The 23301-nt window shown below is 39.9% G+C and overlaps 1 protein-coding gene across 1 annotated transcript in view; it reads right to left on the bottom strand.

The window, feature by feature from the left end:
* LOC137095565 (tektin-4-like) overlaps positions 1 to 21636 on the bottom strand; it is a 63141-nt gene extending 41505 nt beyond the window's left edge. Inside the window, exons 1-2 of the mRNA XM_067462349.1 lie at positions 21103 to 21636; positions 8285 to 8348 (exon numbers count right to left, since the gene is read on the bottom strand). Coding sequence (XP_067318450.1) covers positions 8285 to 8348; positions 21103 to 21636 — 598 coding nt within the window. The remainder of the gene's footprint in view (positions 1 to 8284; positions 8349 to 21102) is intronic.
* Between the last annotated feature and the right edge of the window lie 1665 nt (positions 21637 to 23301).

The following is a 23301-nucleotide window of genomic DNA, read 5'->3' as shown; positions in this document are numbered from 1 at the left end:
ACTCCGGGAGAGGGACACGCGCCGGCATTACCAGGCGCACGGAAAAAGAGCCCTCATGCAGGGAGCATGCTCTCCCTCCATCCTTCCCTCACAAGTGCGCACATTGTCCTCCTCTCCTCCTCCTCCTTGCAGGCCAAGGGAGACAACAACGCCAGTGTGCATCCTTCTCCCAGCGTTAGGAAGTGCATGGAGAAGGAGGGCGATGCAGGGCGCACATTTCCTAATGCCAAGAGAGGGATGCGCAGCGGCATTGCCGGGCACGTGGGAAAAGAGGCCTCGTGCATGCCTCTTTTGTGTTTCATCTTGGGTGCTATCTTTGAAATGTGTCATTGTGTATGTAAACAGCTATCCCATGATCCCAAACATTTTTATTTATTTACAGTATTTGTATACCGCTTTTCTCACCCTCAGGAGGACTCAAAGTGATTTACACACTTCTAGTTCAAAGCACTTTGGATCAGGGATACTCAACCTGTATTACATTACAAACTGCTAGACCGGCTGTTAGGTATTGTGGGAGTTGAAGTCCGAAACACCTGGAGGGCTGAAGTTTGCTCTTGCATGTGCTTGACCCAGAAGCAGATGAAGAGCCCTCCTTCCATCCAACTGCCACTGCTTTGGCCTTGGAGAAACAGGTGGCATGTGAAGCCATGGAGCCCTTCCAGACAGGCCCTATGCCGCATTATCACAGGGTGTTTACGCCCTACACCACTGGAAAAATTATACTGCCTAGCCGGTATTGCGCCACCTGACATCCGCCGGGAAGTGGCGGCCAATAGTGAAAGGACCAAGGCAGAGACATCTCCAGCTCATCCTCTGTTTGGGTATCAGCCAGCACGTCAACGACTTAAATCTAGAAATAGTTTTCTAAGATCTACAGAGACACTCGCTGGAACACCTCAGCAAGCGAGAGTCCAAAAGTGGCAGCCTCAAACCCAGCACCTCAGCCCATGGCTGATACCAGATGAAAGACTCCCCCCTGGGCACACAGAGGACTGGGCGACTTGGAAGGCGCTGAACAGACTGCGCTCGGACACCACGAGATGCAGAGCCAACCTTCAGAAATGGGGCCACAAAGTGGAATCCTCGACGTGCGAGTGTGGAGAGGAGCAAACCACTGACCACCTGCTGCAATGAACCCTGAGCCCTGCCACATGCACAAGGGAGGACCTTCTTGCGGCAACACCAGAAGCACTCCAAGTGGCCAGATACTGATCAAAGGACATTTAATCAACTACCATACTCACAAATTTTGTAATCTGCTTGTTTTGCTTTGTTCTGTTAGAAATGTAACATAATTTGACTGGTTGTTCTGACATGACAAATAAATAAATCCCAGGTTTTCAGCTTTAAACTGGATCATATGAGTCCACTCTGCCAGATAACCCAGGATAAACAGAAAACCTGCAATCACATCCTGGGATATAGGGCCTGTCTGGACAGGCCCTTCATCCCTTCCCACACTGGCATCCCTTTGCCTTTGTGTCATGTTTTAATTAAATTATACACCTAAGTGCAGGGGAGCATTTTGTTGTTGCTTTGCTCGTACAGTGACAGTGTTACACAGTTGGTGTTCTGCAACCACTGCTTCAACCATCCATGGTTTGAAAACATTTTTTTTTAAAAAAATCCCAAAGCAGTCTTTGATTTTGCCACTTTGTACTGTGGAAATATAAATATAGAGCTCCATAGTGTCTCGTCCAACAGCAGTTGGGATTGAGCCCTGGAACTGATGGAAGGATAAGTGGAAGGACAAGAGTTAGCAACCCAAAAGACACTGCTGCAAAATGTAATTGCTAAAATATCAAAGTCAAAATATTATCCAAATTTAAACTATTCGGCCAGCAATGAATCATAGAATCATAGAATCAAAGAGTTGGAAGAGACCTCATGGGCCATCCAGTCCAACCCCCTGCCAAGAAGCAGGAATATTGCATTCAAATCACCCCTGACAAATGGCCATCCAGCCTCTGCTTAAAAGCTTCCAAAGAAGGAGCTTCCACCACACTCCGGGGCAGAGAGTTCCACTGCTGAACGGCTCTCACAGTCAGGAAGTTCTTCCTAATGTTCAGATGGAATCTCCTCTCTTGTAGTTTGAAGCCATTGTTCCGCGTCCTAGTCTCCAAGGAAGCAGAAAACAAGCTTGCTCCCTCCTCCCTGTGGCTTCCTCTCACATATTTATACATGGCTATCATATCTCCTCTCAGCCTTCTCTTCTTCAGGCTAAACATGCCCAGTTCCCTAAGCCGCTCCTCATAGGGCTTGTTCTCCAGACCCTTGATTATTTTAGTCGCCCTCCTCTGGACACATTCCAGCTTGTCAACATCTCTCTTGAATTGTGGTGCCCAGAATTGGACACAATATTCCAGATGTGGTCTAACCAAAGCAGAATAGAGGGGTAGCATTACTTCCTTAGATCTAGACACTATGCTCCTATTGATGCAGGCCAAAATCCCATTGGCTTTTTTTGCCGCCACATCACATTGTTGGCTCATGTTTAACTTGTTGTCCACGAGGACTCCAAGATCTTTTTCACACGTACTGCTCTCGAGCCAGGCATCCCCCATTCTGTATCTTTGCATTTCATTTTTTCTGCCAAAGTGGAGTATCTTGCATTTGTTACTGTTGAACTTCATTTTGTTAGTCACACAGGATCATATTTTTGCAGTCCATTAAGTGTGTTGATGACAAATCAGATAAAGAAATACTGGGGAAATTAATATAAAGCAGTGTGTATGAAGGGACATTACATTTGGTAATCTAATGCAGGCTTTAAAAGGTTTTAAAGATCAAGTCAGGGTCTGCTGCAGTTTTTAGTTTTGGATATGTTTTTTATGGATTTTAACTGAATTTTTAAAATACCAATGATATTTAATTCCATTTTAATGTTTGCATATTTGTGGATTTTAAACTGTACTGAAATGTTTTTAATCTAAGCCAACTTGAGTCTTCTTGGGGAGAGAAAAAGCAGGGTATAAATAAACATAATAATGTGTTGTGGAAGGCTTTCATGGCCAGAATCACTGAGTTGCTGTGAGTTTTCTGGGCTGTATGGCCATGTTCCAGAAGCATTCTCTCCTGACATTTTCCCCACATCTATGGCAGGCAACCTCAGAGGAACAAAATCTGGCTACCAGTACCCTCTAAAATAACCCTCTAAAATCAGAACAATAAATAAAGAGCAACACTAAAAAGGGGGGGGGGGGAATTCCTGACATGAAGCAATCAGGGCCAGTTAACCGCTCCCAACAAAGGATTCCTGGGCAGCAACTAGCTCGGCTTCGAAGCTGCAAGGCCATTAAATACTCATCAAGATGACCAATTGCAACATTCACACTTACCTCAAGCAGACATGAGTTCTTTTTCCCACCCTGGACATTCCACAGATATACAAACCCCACTTGCCTAGTTACAAACAGACCTCACAGCCTCTTGAGGATGCCTGCCATAGATGTGGGTGAAACATCAGGTGAGAATGCTTCACCAAGCACCAAAGAGCATTCTGAACTCCACCAATAATAGAACTGAACCAAACTTGGCATACAGGACTTCCATGACTAACAGAAAATACTGGAGAGGGGGTTGGGAAAAATAGACCCTGACATTTGGGAATTGCAGTTTACCAAGCACCAAAGAACTTTCTGAGCTCCACCAACAATAGAATTGAACCAAGCTTGGCATATAGGACTTCCATTACCAAATACTAGAGGGGTTTGGGGGAGGCATGTACAAAAGATGACATCTGCAGTACCTTTTGACCAGGCCTCCTTGCTGCCCTGAGAGGGGTCCAGGCTCAGCTGCAGGGAAGGAAAGGGAAAGCGAAAGAGCCTGGCTGCCTCCCTCCTGGCAGCACGTGGAGGGAGGACTTCCCTCTCGCCTAGTGGGCGGGGCCTGCGCTTCTCCATTAGAAGGCTGTTGAGGGCGCATGGGGCCTGCAGGAGGAGGCGTGGCCTAAGGACAGAACAGCGCCCCCTGGCAAAAAAAGTATTCCGCCACCGCTTACTTCGAGTAATGGACGGGCCGCCCCTGATTCTATGATTCTATGATTCTATGACAGTCAAAGTCTCAGATAAAAAGCCTTGCAGATGGAGACTCCACTGTCCCCCCAGGCAATCTACACTTCACTATAGTTTAAGGGAGGGATCCCCAAAGGGCATCTAATTCAGCTTCTTTCAGCCAGACAAAAAGGCACAGTAAAAACACCCCCAATAGATGGCCATCAAGTCTCTCTTTTTTTCGTAATAATTTTAATTGTGTATTTTAGGATATATACAAACACAAATAGTGAAATAACATAACACCATAAAGCCAAGTGTAGCAGAGACAAAACATAGAGACAGTAATATCCACCCCACCACCACCACCACCACCCAACATCAATTAGTGATTGTACTTCCCAAAGTTCTCTGAGGTTAATTAACTTTTGTTTGGTTTTCAAAGCTATTTAGTCTAATCTTCTCAAAGTCACTCTCTTAATTCCTTCATAAGTTGGACAGATCTATCAGGAGTGGAATTTTCTTTGTTTTAATAAAGTCTGTTTTTTTCCCCCATACGTTATTCAGTTTTTGTGTTAAACAGTCCATTTGTACTATGTCAAATACTTTAATTATCCACTCTTCTGTTTTGGGTATTTCTTCTTGTTTCCAAAATCTTGCTAATAATAGTCTGGCTGCCGTACTGAGCAGGAAGAGCATCTTTTCCTGGTTTTTGTTTAATTTTGTTTCTGTTATCCCTAATAGATAGGTCTCTGGTTTTAAGGAGAACTTGGCTTTAAGTATTTTTTGAGACATTGAGTGTATTTCCTTCCAGTATTTTTTGATTCGCTTGCATGTCCACCATGTGTGTATGAAAGTCCCTTTTTCTTCCTTACACTTCCAACAAACATTTGATATCCCTTTATTAAATTTGGCTATTTTTTCCGTGGTAAAATAACATCGGTAAAATTTTTTGTACCAATTCTCTTTAAGATCATTGGCTGCCGTATATTTCAATTTTTTGTTCCATATTTCTTCCCATTGATCTGTGAGAATGCTGTGCCCTATGTCTTTTGCCCATTGTATTTTACAATTTTTGATTTGATCTTCTTCCGTGGACCAAGTTAATAATTTTTGGTATAAGATTCTAATCAGTTTTTTTATTTTTGTGTAAGATTGTTTCCCATAGTCCCTCTTCTTGATTAAAGCCTGTTTTTCTATCCTCCTTGAATTCTTGTTGTATTTGAAAATACTGTAGCCAGGTTAATTTAACCAATTCTCTTCGCCTAGTTCTCTTTTGTGTCTCGCTTCGATTGAGGATACCCATAGTGGGGTTTTGTTATAGAATCTTAATTTGTATTTTTCCCAGGTTTTGATTAGTGCGGTTCTTATGAAGTGATTGCTGAAATTTTTCTCAACTTTCCTTTTGTTATGCCAAAGATAGCCAACCGGTTCTCAAATCATGTCCTTCTAATGTTAGTAGAGCCTTATTCTCAAGGGTAGCCCATTCCTTGATTCCAACCAGGTTACATGCTTCGTAATATATCTTAAAGTTTGGGAGTCCTAGGCCCCCTCTTTTCCTATCATCTGTTAAAACTTTGAAATTATCCTTGACTTCCCATTCTTCCAGATGAATTTTGTGATATCTGAGTTCCATTTTTTGAATAAGTGGTCATTTCTGATTATTGGCAATGTCTGAAAGAGGAAAAGGAGCTTTGGAAGGATGTTAATTTTTATTATTACGATTCGACCCAACAGTGATATGTTTTCATATTTCTACCTTTCTAAGTCTTTTTGGATTTTTTTCCAGAGGTGTTCATAATTATTCTTTAATAATTTTGTATTACTTTGTGTGATGGTTACTCCTAGATATTTGATTTTGTTTTCAATCTTTATACCTGTTTTTTATTGTAGCAATTCTTTTGTTTTTTATCTATATTTTTGACTAGTAGTTTTGTTTTTTGTTTATTAAGTTTGAAGCCTGCTAGGTTCCCAAATCTTTCAATTTTTGTCAGCCAATCATTAATGCTCTTAAGCAGGTCTTCGATGATGCATACTACGTCATCAGCGTAGACTCTTAATTTATATTGTTGTTTTTGGATCCTCATTCCTTGTAAATTCTTGTCTTTGTTAATGTCTTTTATTAAGGTGTCTATGATTAGAATGAAAAGAAGTGGGGAGAGTGGACAACCCTGGCGCGTTCCTTGCGTAATCTTGAAAGGGGGTGATTCCTGACCATTTAGTATTAAAGTGGCTTCTTGCGTTTTGTATATTGCGTCCACAGCATTTTTGAAATTGTAGCCAATGTCTATTTCTTGTAGTAACAGTTTTAGGTATTTCCAATTAACTTTATCGAAGGCCTTTTCGGCATCAATAAAGAGTAATGCCAATTGTTTTACATTGTGTTTTTCAAAGTATTCAATCGTGTCAGTTAGAATTCTAGTATTGTCTTTGATTTGTCTGTTGGGTAGGAAACCTGATTGTTCTTTTGATGCCCATTCTTTCAGAAAGTTTTTTAGTCTTTCTGACATGATTATTGAGAATATTTTGTAATTGTTATTTAATAAAGATATGGGTCTATAATTCTTCATTTCTAGTGGGTCTGTACCTTCTTTATGTATTAGGGTGATATTTGCCTTTTCCCAGGATTTGGGGATTATTTTATTATTTTATTATGAATATGTTATTCATAATCTCTTTTAGTAGGGGAGTTATCTCATCTTTATATGTTTTATAAAATATTGCCGTGAAGCCATCTGGTCCAGGTGCCTTGCTATTTTTTAATTTTTTGCGTTGTCTATTTCATATGTGGTGATTGGTCCATTTAGCATTTCTCTTTGCCTCTCTGTCAGTTTTGATAAGTTTAGTTCACATATATATATTTCATGATTTCTTCCTCAGAAGTGTCAGTTTTCTTGTACAGTTTTTGATAGAAGTTTGTAAATTGATTTATAATGCTTTTCCCTTCCGTATAGGTTTTCCCTTCCACGTGTATCTTTGTAATTAATTGCTTCTGTTTATGCTTTTTTTAACTTATTGGCTAACCATTTGCGTATCTTATTTGCGTTTTGGAAATAATTTACTTTCATGTATTTTAATTCTTTTTCTAATTTTTCTGTTTGTGTTAATTGTAACTGTTTTCTAAGCACTTCTAATCTTAATCTTATTTTTTGGTCTTTGGGATTCCTTTTCAATAAGTATTCTTCTGTATTTAGACTTTCAAGAATTTTTTTGATCTCTTTATCTTTATTAATTCTATTAATAGCTTCTTGTTGCATGAAGTATCCTCTCATTACAGCTTTCATGGCTTCCCATTGCATATTTTTTGACGTTTCTCCTCCCTTATTTAATTCAAAATATTCTCCCAATAGTTTCCTATTTCTTTCAATGTATTTTCCTGTTTTTAGTAAGTTTTTTTAATCTCCATCTGTATGTGATGTCAATTCCCTTAATTGTAAAGTCTATAGGACAGTGGTCGGAGAAGGTCCTAGGTGTAATTTTTATCTTTTTAATATTTAGTAGTATTTGGTTGGTTGCCCAGACCATATCAATTTGGGACCAAGATTTATGTCTGTCTCAATAATATGTGAAATCCTTTGCTGTCCCTTTAATATGTCTCCAAATATCCCGCAAATTTAAGTTTTCTAATTGTGATGTGACTTTTTTTGGCAGGAGGCAAGTTTTACCTTTGGCTGATGGTTTTTATTTTTGATTTCTGTAGGATTTGTCCAGGTTTAGATCTAGTACCCCGTTAAAGTCTCCCAACAATATGAGTTCATTGTATTCCTGTTTGTCAATATCTTTTTTTAATCCCTTCATAAACTTTAATTTCGGTCCATTCAGGCAATAAATGTTACAAATTAGTATTTTTTCAATTCTTTATTTCAATAATAACCCCAATATATCTGCCTTCATTATCTTTGAAGACTTGTTTTGGATTTAACCAGTCTTTGATATATAAAACAACTCCTTTTTTCTTTTCGTTGCTTGCCGAATAGAATTCCACACCCAACTTTGCTTGAGTTAAATATTTTACATGTTTACCACATATGTGTGTTTCTTGCAGAGCTACAAGGTCACAGTTCTTTTGCTTGAGATGGTTGAAAATTCTGTTCCTTTTACACGGAGAATTCAACCCATTAACATTATTAGAATATATACGAATGTCTTTACTCATTGGGGTTTTCCTGCATTTCCCATTGGACAACTTCTTGTACGACTTCAGGTGGTAATTCTCTGGCGAGAATTCCCTTAGTCGTTTCAGTTCCCTTTCCCTTTGTTTGATTCTAAGCTTGATACCTTCTTTGTCGTCTCCATCTTCCCCTTCGTCATTTTCCTCTTCTTGATGTGTTGCACGTTCCTTGGTGTATTCTCCTTTTCTATTTCCGGGTGTCTTTTTTGGGTGTGAGTTTTGCATTGTTGTTTTTTATGTGATTGGCAAAGAAAGTTTTAGCTTTTTCTTCAATATTTAACCAATACCTGGTGTCATTGAGGGTGACCGTGATGCCTTCTATCTTCTCCCACTTAAACTTTATTTTTCTCTTAATTAGTTATTCCGTTAGGAAGGAGTATTTTCTTCTTCTAGCTAAGGTTTGTTGGGTCACTTCCTTCATGATAATTACTCTTTGTTCCTTGTAATGTATTGGTTTTCTTGCATTGACCTTTAGGATTTCATCCCTTGCGCTCTTCTTACAAAAGCTGACCACCACATCCCGTGACGTCTTTTTTCTTTTGGAGAATCCAGTCGAGACCCTGTACACTCTATCTACATCCTGTCCTATAGTTTCTGTTTCTACTTCTAGCAGATCTGCTAGTAAGTTAATTATGGTCTGTTTTATATTTTCATTTTTTGATTCTTCCAAGTTTCTGAGTCTAAGTTGGTATTCTAATTCTCTGTTTTCCAGAAGTTCTGTTTGTTGTTGGAGTTTATGGGTGATGTTTTCTAGCTTGTTAGTTTTATTCTCTAATTTTCCTTGTAATTTACTTATTTTTTGGTTCTCTTTTTTCATGTTGTCTACATCGTCTTGCAACTTCCTGATATCCTCTTTTAAATCCGTCTTTAGGCTTTTGATTTCTTCTTGCAGCTCTTTGTGCTGTTCATCCTGTTTGTCTGATATTTTTTAAATTTCAGCTAGGATCTCTTTTAGCACTGTTTCTTCCGTTGCCAGGTTTCTTTTGGCTTGTGTCTTAATTCCTTGTGTCACTTGCACTATTTGTGTTGTTTGTGGCATTTGCGCTGCTTGCGCCACTTGTGTCAGTACTTTTTCCTTTTTGCTCTGCATTTTGTTTTGCTTTGTTTAATGTTGTTTGTTTATTATTTTCTACTTTATTATTGTTATTGTTGATTTTACTGTTATATTTTTACTTATTTATTTATTTAATTATTTGTGTCTAGATTCGTTCTTCTTTTTTTCTTTTCTTTTTTTACTACGCTTCTTACTCTTCTTCTTTCACTTCTTCTTATGTGACTTATCCCTTACTTATGGGATATTAAATGTCCGTACTAGGGTGTATTAATTATGATGTATGTATATACCATAAAAACCGGCATACTACACGACTTTCTAAGCCAAGAAAGTCATCTTAAAAGTGGGGGGGGGGGGGTCGTCTTGTGTGCCGGCTATAAGTTCCACCACTTGAGGATGCCGAGAGCGAGGGACGTGAGCAGCCATTAGAGGCCAAAGGGAGCCTGCTGGTATCGCAGCTCAGCTGGCCAGCACTCCCGGCAGACCTGCAGATCCTCCTCCTCCTCCCCCCTCGCCATCCCCAAGCAGCGCAGCCTGTTGCTCTTGCCCTTGCACAAGCCCAGCTGGCCATCGCCCCCGGCAGCACTGCCGCTCCTCCTCCTCCCCGCCCTCCTCCTGAAGGAAAAAGGGGCAGAAGAGGCTGCCCCCAAGCCTTCCATTCCCGACCTCTTTCTTCCTCTCCTCTCCTTCCTCAAACAGTGCTACTCAAGGAGAGTCCGAACAAAGGCACCTCCCAGAAATTCCTGCTGCAGAAACTTCTTTCTCCCTCCCCTCTTTGGGGTTTCTTTCCTGTCTCTGTGCTCAGCTCCCTCTGAAAGAACAGCTGCTCTTCAGTTTTAAAAGTTTTCAATAGCCTGCAGAGGGAGGAAGAAAAAGGTCTCTTTTCCCCATTTGGTTTTGTTTCTGCAGCCAAGAACGAGGCAGCCTTAAAGGGGAAGTCCCAGTGCAAGGGCCATCCACTCTTAAAGGGGAATCCCCCCCCCCTAAAAAAACTGCCACAGATTCAGTGCCATGGAATCACAGGAGTTGTAGTTTTACAAGGTCCTTAGCCTTCCCTGTTTAAGAGAGCCAGCACCATACCAAACTACAAGTCCCAGTTTTCTATCAGATTGTTTAGAATTTCAACTCTCACAATTCCTAACAGCTACTGGCTGGGTTGCTGTGAGTTTTCCAGACTGTATAGCCATGTTCCAGAAGTGTCCTCTCCTGATGTTTTGCCCAGATCTATGCCAGGCATCCTTGGAGGTTGTGAGTTCTGTTGGAAACATGGCAAGTGGGGTTTATATATCTGTGGAATAATGTCCAGGCTGGGAGAAAGAACTCTTGTCTGCTTGAGGCAAGTGGGAATGTTGCCATTGGCTACCTTGATTAGCATTTAATGGCCTTGCAGCTTCAAAGCCTGGCTGCTTCCTGCCTGGGGGAATCTTTTGTTGGGAGGTGTTAGTTGGTCCTGATTTTTTATTGTCTGGATTTCCCCTGCTTTTGACTGTTGTTTTTTATTTACTGTCCTGATTTTAGAGGAGTTTTTTAAAATACTGGTAGCCAGATTTTGTTCATTTTCATGGTTTCCTCCTTTCTGTTGAAATTGTCCACATGCTTCTTGTGGATTGCAATGGCTTCTCTGTGGAGTCTGACATGGTGGTTGTGAGAGTGGTCCAGCATTTCTGTGTTCTCAAATACTGACTGTTAGGAATTGTGGGAGTTGAAGTCCAAAACACCTGGAGGGCTACAGTTTGCCCATGCCTGATTTAGATCTATCTCAAAAAGGGTATATTCATCAAACCCTTTGGGCATGACCTTGGAAATATCTGGCTGCAGTGCAAAATGTTCTCACATGTTGGGTTTTGGAAGCTGCACAAGATGGCTTTATGACAACTTCTGTCCCCTCAGCTTACCACTAGCTGCTTGCATTGTGTCTTCCTGCCTGGCAGGAGTGAGTGGGTTGGAATGGATGGCCATTGGAGAACTCTAGCGTTCTGTTGTTGTTATTGTTAAGCAGAGTTGCATGGCCACCTGTTAGGAAGGCTTGCATTGTGTCTTCCTGCCTGGTAGGAATGGGGTTGGACTGAATGGTCATTGAGCTCCCTTCTATTATTATTGCTGTTGTTATTGCTATTATTGTTGTTATCATCTGTCGGGAGGGCTTGGACATATGTTCCTGTCTGGCAGAATTAGGGTTAGACTGGATGGCTATTGGAGTCCCTTCCAATTCTAGATTTCCATTATTGTTGTTGTTGTTGGGGAAAGGACATTGGACCCAGCCCTGGTCTCACTCTTGGTAAGGTAAGGTAAGGTAAGGTAAGGTAAGGTAAGGTAAGGTAAGGTAAAAATTTATAGAACTTTATTATGCTCCATGGAAACACAACTGTTAAATAAATAATAAACATACAGGAGTTTACAGGTGAGGTAAAGGTTTTCTCCTGACGTTAAGTCCAGTCGTGTCCGGCTCTGGGGGTTGGCGCTCATCTCCATTTCTAAGCCGAAGAGCTGGATACTGCTTTGATAGTCTTGGATTTGAAATCAAATCTGATGTTTTTATTTTTTATTTTTATATGGTGTGCGATGGAAGAGGGGTGGTCTTATACGGCGAGTATATACCAAACTCTATATTTTAACTGGAAAAGTTGGAGGTCGTCTTATACGCCCAGTTGTCTTATATGCCGGAATATACGGTATATATGTTTTATATTGTTATTGATTTGTTTTTGTTGGTTTTTATTAGTACCTTTGTTTATTTGTTTGTGCATTTGGGTGTATTACAGCTAATACACCCAATACACCCAAGTCTCTCTTTAAAAACCTCCAAAGAGGCCCCCAAAGGGCAGCTAGTCCAGCTTCTTTCAGCCAGGCAGGAAGGCACAGTCAAAATACCCCAACAGATGGTCATGTAGCCTTTCTTTTAAAACCTTCAAAGAGGTTTAATCCCAATAGAAGTGGAATGCTGATGTTGTTCAAGCAAGATTAAAGTAAAACATGTAGAATTTGCACGATTTGTTAATTTGACTTGCAGCAAAAATGTATATGTTTCTAGTAGGGCTGGGCGGTTTCATTTCGTTAATTCGTAATTCGTTAATAATTCGTTAATTTTTTCAATTACAAAACGATAACAAACCATTCTGGAGCAATTATTTTAAAAAACGAATTTTCAAAAACGTTTTGTAAATGCTTCGTATTTTGATATTGTATTCGTTTCGTTATTGTTTTGAGGTCGTTTCATTATTATTTCCGCATGTCTGGGCCAGTTTTATGGTTTAATTAGTGAAAAAAAATTATAATATCACACCAACAGTCAACAACAGAGGGAGAGGGAAGCTTCAGAAGGTTTTGGAGGTTTTTTAGCGTATTTCGCGGTCGCGTCCGCCATTAACGAATCGATTCGTTATTGTTTCGGAAATCGATTCGTTAATTTTTTTACCATTTACGAAATTTCGTAAATATCGAACTTTTTAAAAGAAAAATTTTGTAATTATTTTAAATATCGAAACAAAAAAAACCCCCAAATACAAATCGATTTTAGAAACAAATTTTTCCGTTGTTACCCAGGCCTAGTTTCTAGCTAAGGAAAGAAAATCTGTTCACAATGATGTTTGCGATGAACCCCACAGAGCAGTTACAGAGGAAATGACACAAAATTGACAACATTTATTATATATGTGTTACATGTTACAATGTGAAACTCTTACAAGGGGCTCCCCAGGTGTTTTGGCCTACAACTCCCAGAAATCCCAGCCAGTTTACCATCTGTTAGGATTTCTGGGAGTTGAAGGCCAAAACATCTGGGGACCCGCAAATTGAGAACCACTGCTCTAAGCAGTTCTGTGGTCTTCTTCCCCTGGATGAAGAGTCTCATCTAGCGATGGGGATCTTTAGCAACTTGGTAGGTTTGCAACTTTCTGGTCTGCTGCTTTGGTACATAAGCCAACTGCACCCGTTCCTGGAGAAATCTGACTTTGGACTAGAAATCTACTGTCGTATGCGCACTGGTTACATCCCAGTTGGACTACTACAATGCGCTCTATGTGGGACTGCCCTTAAAAAGTGTCAGGAAATACCAATTGGTTTAGTACACGGCAGCCAGACTACTAATTGGAGCTGACTCCAGGTAGCGTACCACACCCCTGCTGAGACAGCTGCACTGATTGCTTTCCAGCCCCAATTTAAGGTGGTATTCAGTCCAGGATACATTAAACATCATGTCCTACCATATAAGCCAGGTAGATTATGAAGATTGAGTAGTGAAATGCTCCTATCAACTCAGTTTACTCACAGCCGTCATTTAAAATTGGCTAGAGGCACATTCTCAGTTGCGGCACCAAAACTGAGGAATGTTTTCCCAGAAGCGATAAGAACAGCCCCCATCCTCTTGGCCGTTAGGAAAAACTTGAAAACTTTCCTATGTGGAATAGCTTTTAACTAAGGTGAAAGAAGCCTAGGACCTGCACTTTATATTATTTTAGAATGCTATAAATCATCCCTATAAATCATCCCTGATTTAGGATTAATTTAAAAGGTAAAGGTTTCCCCTGACATAAAGTGCAGGTTGCCCATAGATACCTCCTAGGTCATGCAGCCAACATGATTGCATGGAGTACCGTTACCTTCCTGCATAAGTAGTATCTATATTTTACTCATAGTTGCATGTTTTCGAACACTTAGGTTGGCAGCAGATGGGCCTAACAGTGGGAGCTCATCCTGCTCCCCGGATTTGAACCGCCGACCTTTCGGTCAGCAAGTTCAGCAGCTCAGCGGTGTAACCCACTGCCCCACCAGGGATTACTTTAATGAGTTTTTATACTGTTATGTTTTATCTATTGTTGTAAAACAATAGATAAAACACCTTGAGTCCTTGATATAATGAATTGTATAATATAAAATGAATTATACAATATAATATGTTTTTAATTATTTTAAATGTTTTAAATGTATTTTTTTTTAAATAAGTTTTTATTGAGTTTCCTTTTTTACATCAATGTGAGGGGAGGGTTGTGAAGAAGAGTTGTTGGATAGTGTGAGGGGGGGGGTGGGAGTGAAGAGGGTATGGGGGGGAGGGAAAGGTTGAAGGGGAAAGGGGTCTAATGGGGCCCATCACCAATATTTCTGTCCGTAGCTGCGACTTCCCAGGGTCTTCCCAAGGGTCTTCCTCTTCGTTGTATTTCAACTCTTCAAGTCATAACTGACAATGTTTGTTTTCCGTCTTCCTTCTAAAAATTAGTTAGATCTATTATTACTGAGATTTCTTTTGTTTTCAAGTAGTCCTTAAAGCCCTCCCAATCTGTTTTTTTGATCGTTCCGTTTATTCTTTGTGACAAGTTGTCCATTTGGATAATGTCAAAAGCCTTTATTATCCAATCCTCTTGGGTTGGTATATCTTTCTGTTTCCATTTTTTGGCTATCACTGTTCTAGCTGCTGTACTTAATAGAAATAAGATTTTGTCTTGGTTTTTACTCATTTTGATTTCGTTTGTAATCCCTAATAGGTAAGTCTCTGGCTTTTGTGGGAATTTCATTTTTAAAATTTTTTGACAAGCCTGGTGGACCTTTTTCCAAAATTTTTTAATTTCCTCACATTCCCACCATTGATGAAAGAATGTGCCCAATTTCTTTTCGCATTTCCAGCATTTATCCGAAATGTTTTGATTTCTCTTTTGGAATTTTGCTATTTTTTCTGGCGTGTAATGCCATCGATAGAACATTTTAAACCAGTTTTCTTTTAAGTCACTGGCCATAGTGTATCTAATTTTGGTTTTCCAAATTTCTTCCCATTGATCCGCCATAATGTTGTGTCCTAAATCTTGCGCCCATTTTATTTGGCATTCTTTGACTTGTTCCTCCTCCGTGTTCCATATTTGTAATTGTTTGTATATCAATTTTATTATTTTTTTATTTTTTTCCATCACTGTGTCCTATATTCCCTTTTCTTGCTCAAAACCTATTTTTTCATCTTTTTTGAAAATCTCCCTAATTTGGAAATAATTTAACCATGTAATTTTTGGGTTTAGCTTTTGGAGTTCTTCGTGGGACTTTGTTATTATATTACCTTCTTCATTCTTCTTCAATATTTGCTTGTAGGTTAGCCAAATTTCCATCCCTAATTCTTTTTTATGTTTCGCCTCCACAGGCGAGATCCATAGTGGGGTATGTCTAAAGAATCTATTTTTGTATTTTTCCCACGTTTTGATTAAGGCCGCCCTAATGAAATGATTTGTAAAGTTTTTTTCTTTTTCCCTCTGATTATACAAAATATAACTGTGCCACCCAGCTCTTAGGTCGTGGCCTTCTAAGGTTAGTATATGGTTGTTTTGGAGTGTTGTCCAATCTTTAATGGCTACTAAGTTGCACGCTTCGTAATAACTTCGTAAGTCTGGTAAACCCAGGCCTCCCCGTATTCTGTCATCTGTTAATATCTTGTGACTTACCCTCGGTTTTTTATTTGCCCATATAAATTTGGAGATATCTGAGTTCCATTTTTTGAAAAGAAAATTATTCCTAATGACCGGGATGGTTTGAAAAAGAAAAAGCAACTGTGGTAATATTTTCATTTTCACTAGTGCAATTTTGCCTAGGAAGGAGAAATTTTTCTTCCCCCATTTTTCCATATCCTTTTGGATTTTCTCCCATAACGCTATGTAATTGTTTTTTATTAAGGCAGCGTTGCTTTTAGTGATATTTATTCCTAAATATTTTACCTTGGCTACCGTTTGGATTCCGGTTATTTTTTGCAAATTGTTTTCCGTTTCCTTGTTCATATTTTTGACTAATAATTTGGTTTTTTGTTTATTTAGATTGAATCCTGCTAGGGTTCCGAAGTCTTGAATTTTTTTTATCCAGCTCTTAATCTTTTCAGTTGGGTTCTCAATAAAGCATACTATATCATCTGCGTAGGTTTTCAGTTTGTATTGTTGCTTTAGAATTTTTGGCCCTTTTAGGTTTTCATCTTCATTTATTTTCCTTACTAAAATTTCCATTATGAATATAAATAACAATGGAGATAAAGGACACCCCTGACGCGTCCCTTGAGAGATCTGGATCATTTCCTTTGTTTCTTGCCCGTTGATTATAAGGGTGGCCGTTTGGTTTTGGTAAATTGCCTCTACTATATTTCTAAATTGAAAACCCATATCTAATTCTTTAACTAATGATTTCAGGAATCTCCAATTTACCTTATCAAAGGCTTTCTCGGCATCTACGAAGAGTAGTGCCATTTCCTTTTCATTATGTTTTTCATAATATTCGATTATATTTATTAGAATTCTAGTGTTGTCTTTAATTTGTCTATTGGGTAAAAAGCCAGATTGTTCTTTGGAGATCCACTCTTTTAAGAATTCTTTGAGTCTTTCGGCTATGATAAGTGCAAAAATTTTATAGTCATTATTTAGAAGTGATATCGGCCGGTAATTTTTAATTTCGGTTGCGTCTGTATTGTCTTTATGAATTAAAGCTATGTTCGCTTTCTCCCAAGATTTAGGAATAGTTCCTTTTTCTAATATGCTATTTGAGATCTCCTGAAAGAGGGGGCCTAATTCATTCCGAAATGTCTTATAAAAGACAGCGGTATAGCCGTCCGGGCCAGGGGCCTTGTTATTTTTTAATTTTTTAATGGCCTTATCTATCTCGCACATTGTTATCTTCCCATTTAATATGCCTCTTTTTTTGTCTGTTAATTTTGTCATATTGAGCTCACATAGGTATTTTGTAATGTTTTCTGTGTTTACTTCGGTTCCCTTATATAATTTCTTGTAAAAGGTAATAAATTCATTAACGATACTAGTATTCTCAGTGTAAATTTTATCTTTAATTCGTATCTTAGTTATTAATTGTTTTTGTTTTTGTTTCTTAACCTTATTTGCTAACCATTTACCCGTTTTATTTGCGTTTTGGAAGTAATTTAGTTTTGCAAATTTCATTTGTTTTTCTAAGTTTTCGTTTTGTAGTAGCTGCAGTTGTTTTTTTAGTGTATCAATAATGAGGGTCCTTTTTTTTCTTTGGGTTTTTGTTTTAATAAACTCTCATTTTCAGATAATTTTTTTAAGATTTCCTCCATTTCTTTATTTTTCTTTTTCTTTTTCCTCACCTCTTGTTGCATGAGATATCCTCGCATGACGGATTTCATGGCCTCCCATTGTGTATATTTGGATGTATCTTCTCCTTTGTTTAGTTCAAGATATTCTTTTAGGAGTGACCTATTTTTTTCAATATCTTCCTCATTTTTTAGGAGATAGTCCTTTAGTCTCCACCTATATATTGTTTTCTTTCCTTTAATTATAAATACTATTGCACAGTGGTCCGATAATGTTCTGGGGAGGATGTCTATTTTTTTAATTTTTAAGTTTAAAGATTTAGTTGCCCAGACCATATCGATTCTGGACCACGTAAGGTGCCTTCCTGAAAAGTATGTGTAATCTCTTGCCATTTCATTATGTTGTCTCCATGTGTCTTGTAGATTGAGTCTCTCCAGTTGTTGTGTGAAGACCTTGGGCAATTGGCTAGTTTTATTTTGAGTACTTTTCCCTTTTGCTCTATCTGATTTGTCTAGATTAATATCCACTACCCCATTGAAGTCACCCAGAATTATTAGTTCATCCCATCTTTGTTTGTCTATTTCCCTTTTTAAGTTTTTTATGAATTTACCTTTTGCCCCATTTGGGGCGTAAATGTTACAAATGAGCCATTTTTGATTTTTTATTTCAATTAATATTCCTACATATCTCCCTTCCATATCTTTAAATGCATACTCTGGATTTAGCCAGTCTCTCGCGTAGATTACAACTCCTTTCTTCTTCCCACAGTGTGAGGAAAAAAAATCTTTGCCTAGTTTCAAATTCGTAAGATGCTTTGTATGTCTGCTTGAAATGTGGGTTTCTTGTAAGGCTATTAAGTCCATGTTCTTCTGTTTTAGGAGGTTAAAGATTTTTTGGCGTTTGTTTGGCGAGTTAATCCCGTTGACGTTGTTTGAGTATATTTTTAAGTCCCTATTCATGGTTGTTCTCTGTCATTTCCCAATGGAGAATTTCCTGAGGTATTAATTGGTAATTTTCCGGAGAAAACTCCCTTAGTCTTTTGTTTTCTCTCTCATTTTTTTCTCTCCATGAGATCCCATCATTGTTTTCTTCATCCTCTCCTTCTTCTTCTATGTTTTCTTCCCTTTCATCTTGCCTTTCTTGATTTGTTTCTGATCTCTCTTGTCTTTTGAGGTCTTTCGTTATCAATTTATCCTGTAATTTTCTTTGCGGAGTTTCGTATTTTTTGGCTTTGATGTGATCTGTATAAAAGGCTTTCGCTTTCTCCTCTGTGTTGAGCCAGTACTTTTTGTCTTGTAGTGTGACAGTAATGCCTTCTACTCTTTCCCATTTAAATTTTATTTTTCTCTTCTTTAATTCGTCAGTTAGGAAGGCATATTTCCTTCTTTTTAGCAGAGTTTGTTGAGATACTTCCTTCATTATTGTGACTTTTTTCTCCTTGTAAAATACGGTTTTTTTGGCGTTTTCTTTCAATATTTCGTCCCTAGTGCTCTTGCGGCAGAAGGTGATGACAATGTCTCTCGCTGTATTGTGTTTTTTTGCGTAACCAGTGGGGACTCAATATACTCTGTCTACGTCATTGCCTATTATCTCAGTGCTAACATCCATAAGGTCTGCTAACAATTCAATCAATATTTGTTTTACGTTTTCGCCTTTGGCCTCTTCCAGATTCGTAATTCTCAATTGAAATTCCAGTTCTCTGTTCTCAATCAGTTCAGTTTGTTGCTGTATTTTTTGACTTATATTTTCCAGTTTATTCATTTTACTTTCCATTTTTCCATGTTCTGTAACTATTTTTTGATTTTCTTTCTTCATTTTGTCTAAATCCTCCTGAAGTTTATTCATATCTTTTTTGATGTCTGCTTTCATGCTTTTAATTTCATCTTGTAGTTCTTTATGTTGTGTGTCTTGCTTTGTTGAAATCTTAATGATTTCTGCCAATATCTGGCTGAGTGCATTTTCCTCCGTTAGAGAGTCCTTCTTTGCTTGATTTTGGGTCTTTACTTTTCCCTTTTTGGCTTTGTGTTGTCATGTTCTTATTCTTCTTGGATTGTCTTTTTCTTTTTTGTTAGTAATTTCCTATGTGTGTCTATAATATGTATGTATTGGTTTATTTTGTTCTATTTCTGTTTCTGTATTCTCCTTGTTGTAGTTTGTGATGAATATAATTCCTTTCACCTGATGTTTGTGTGTGAATTCTGACTAGCTAATCTTGTTTTATTTATTTTTATTTTTTGATTTATTTCTAATTGCTTTCAGTTGTCTTTATTCTTCTTCGTTACCTCTGTAATGTTATGATTATTTTTTGTTCACTTAAGTCTTTAAATCTTTAAATCTTACCTTCCTCTCCTTTTATGTTCCTTAGACTCCTTCAGGCTCCTGCAGGCTGTTCTTATTTTCTCCTTTCTTTTTGTCTTTTAACTATTGCCTGTGACTGTTTGTTTACCTTCTCTGTTTTACTATCCTTTCGTTCCTTCCGCTTTTGGTCTTCCGGGCTAGAGTCTGGACGTCGCTACGTCGCTGCGTCTCTTCGTCAGTTGCGTCAGTTGCGTCTCGACGTGCTTTCTTTCTCCCACATGAAGATCCAGCGTCTGGCGTCCGGGTCTTTGTCCCGGTCTCGCGAGATGTCCTCCGCGGGTTTTCTTCCAGTCACGCTGCTGCACGGTTGGAGCTCTGGCTGTCCTGCGTCGCCTTGTGTCCTTCGTCCTTATCAGCTACTCCTCCGCTTTCCCAAGGACGCTCCCTGACTTCGAGCCAATTCTGGGGGTTTTTTTCTTCAAGGTCAGCCCGATATTCCCAATGTAGAACGAGAGTATTTTTCCCCCCCTTCTTCAGTAATTAAACCTTATTTCTCTATCAGAATTTCTTTGTACAGTAATTTTGGGGTGGGGTAATTTGGTGAGGGAGCTTTGGCGCCTCTTTGCACTTTAAAGTGTCTTGGGTTCTTTCTTGATTAAGGCATTTGGCCCCTTTTCCAGCCCGCTGTACCCTTTGCCTCCCCCGGCCGATCGAGCCTTGAGGGGATCGATCGCCGGGTTTGGGTTATGCTGTCCCCGTTGGGAGGGAGCCTTATGGAGGCTCTACCCGGCTGTTTAGAATGGGATTGGGGCTCCCGTCCTTCCTTTTCCTTGCTCCTTTCTTTCTTTCTTTAGATTCCTACCCCTTGCCCCTGGGCTTTGCTCTATCTGTTTGAATTATTTACTTTTGGATTGTCTTTTCCTTTACCTTTGCTTTAGGTTGTTGTCACGTGCTCCTTCCTTTCTCCGGTTCTTTGCCCGTGGATATTCTTTCTTCTTTTGCTTCTCCTGTTTATTCTTGTCAGTAGTGCCTCTTGTCCGACCGCTGCTTTGCTGGTGGAGTTTCGATCTTTGCCTTTTCTTGTAGTTTGTGCCGGTCACCATGAAGCGTTGGGAGCTGCCGCTCCGGCTTTGGTTTGTGCTCACCCCTTGCACCCCGTTGCCGGGCGTCTTTGGGTGTCCCCTTGAGGGGGATACCACTCAGATGCCGTCGGCCGAGAGTGCCCTGGGGTTTCGCCTTCCCGACCTCAGTCCATCAGTGAAGGTTGGGTTGCATTTGTGGCCCCAAAGCAGTCCAAACCAAGCCGCTTCTGTGTCTAGCTCGGAGAGCTTACAGAAGCGTGTCCTCCATTGAGTGGTGACCAACCGGAAGTCTTAAATGTACTCTGGTTTCTCTTCAGATCGTATAAATCTTTCGCCTTTTTAAATGTATTTTTTTGATTGTTTGTATGGTGCTTGTGAGAATCTACCCTGCATCCCCTTCGGGGGAGAAGGACGGTGCAGAAATACATGAAATAAATAATAAATATAGAAATGCCCAAATAAGTAAATGATCCATGCTCCTTACCTTGAGCAGCTCAGCCTCCACCTGGTCGCGCACCAGGTCTGGGTGCTGCCTCCACTCACGGCACTGCAGGTTGTCCATGGCCAGGCTGTAGAGCACCTTGGTGGCATCCAGAGCCCGCTCTAGCCGTTGCTTCTGGGCCACCTGCAGATCCGTCTCGGTCACCAGGTCCTCAATCTCCCGTTGCAACTCTGACTTCCAGAAGTGGATGTCCTGCAGCCGCTTGCCCACTTTGGCCGTGGAGTCCTGCTGGGTCCGCTCAGCCAATTTACCCGTGTAGGCCGCCAGGCTCTGCGACTCCTGTCGCAACCACTCTGAATGGTCCCGATCGGCAAAGGCCTCATAATAACGGGTGTAATTGTGCTGGTTCCATTCCTCAAGCAGATACTTGGCTGTGCGGAAGCCTGCTGTGGTCAAACCTGAGGAGGAGTCCAGGCCAGTGTTGAAGGCCGGTTCGTACACCTTCATGGGCAGCTCAGAGACGGGGACAGTTTGCGGAGCAAGCTCCTGGGTCAGAAGAACCGAAGGGTAAGACATGGCTAGGCCGCAGAACGGATCCAAACAGTAATACATTTAGGATCTCCACCTACAAAAGTCTCAACACCAGGTGTTCTGCATTCCAATGCCTATCCTATGGATCCCAATGCCAAGCAGTTGAAAACTAGGCTTCAGTATCTTACATTACATGTATCTCAATACAAAATAAAGTCAATAAGGCGGAAGCTCCTGAAGCTTAATTGATGCTGCTGCTGTTGACACTGCTTAGCGTCTCTCGGTTGCTATGAACAACACTTCCCAGCCAATGAGCAAATGGGTTCAAGTTGCACGGCAACAGAAAGGAGGAAAGTGTTCTCTTTGTTTTTCTTTACTTATTAAGCCTTTCCAAATAAAATTAAGTAGGGTTATTATTAGTTAGTTACACCTTTACAGATGTATTATCGAAGGTTTTCATGGCCGGAATCAATGGGTTGTTATGGGTTTTCTGGGATGTATGGCCATGTTTCAGAAGCATTCTCTCCTGATGTTTCGCCTGCATCTATGGCAGGCAACCTCAGAGGTTGTGAAGATGCCTGCCATAAATGCAGGCAAAAGGTCAGGAGATAATGCTTCTGGAATATGGCCATACAGCCCAGAAAAGTCACAACCTAGATGTCACAAAGAAAGAACGCAAAAAGTATGGGTTGTTGAAAAGGGGAAGGGTTTTTATACAATATTATCATGGTTACAACTAAATAATCTCTATTCCATAAGATTTCGAGGACACCAATAAATCTAGTTTAAGTCTAGTCGCTGTATCTTCGTATTCCTCCTTGTTGCATGTTCTTATTTTCTCTTCCAGCTCTTCTTTGTTGAAGGTTACTCTTAATTATTCTGGACAGGTTACTTCATCTGAATCTTTTCTCTATCTATTGATTATTATCTTAAAAAATAAATTGCCTATTTAATTCAAACTGTTAGTAGATTAGTATTCTATAGACCAGGCATGGTCAAACTTCAGTCCTCCAGGTGTTTTGGATTTCTTCTCCCACAATTCCTAACAGCCTCAGGCCCCTTTCCTTTTCCCTCTCAGCCACTTAAACGGTTGAGGGGGAAAAGAAAGGGGCCTGAGGCTGTTAGTAATTGTGGGAGTGGAAATCCAAAATATCTGGAAGACCAAAATTTGACCATGCCTGCTCTAGTGGCTTCAACCCGCCTCCCTCTTTGTCACCCAAGGTGCTGATCGGCTCTCCTTGCAACCAAAAAAGCAATTATTTGCAATGCCTTGTGTCCAATGCAAGGAAGGATGCTTCCTCCTCAAATCATGCCATCCCTTGAACCAAAATGTTTTCCCAGGATCTATTTTGGGTATTGTTCTGCACCACTGACGGTGCATTTCAGACACGCAGGGGGATCCCAGTTCATCAGAGCAATGGATAACCTACTCCAGGTTTTCAATTGAACTTTTATAGAGTTGGAGGGAATCTCCATAGGCCATCCAGTCCAACTCCTTTTTGCTATAAAGACACCACCCAAACCCTCCCAACAGATGACCATCCAGCCTCTGCTCCGCCAGACTTCCAGGAGGATTTATTTATTTATTTATTTATTTACAGTATTTATATTCTGCCCTTCTCACCCCGCAAGGGACTCAAGGCGGATTACAGTGTACACATACATGGCAAACATTCAATGCTGATTTGACATACAACGTATACAGACATA

This window comes from Anolis sagrei, chromosome Y (assembly GCF_037176765.1).
Source record: "Anolis sagrei isolate rAnoSag1 chromosome Y, rAnoSag1.mat, whole genome shotgun sequence".
NCBI lineage: Eukaryota > Metazoa > Chordata > Lepidosauria > Squamata > Dactyloidae > Anolis > Anolis sagrei.
The sequence above is the reverse complement of the archived record's forward strand: the minus strand, read 5'-3'. Positions and strand labels throughout refer to the sequence as shown.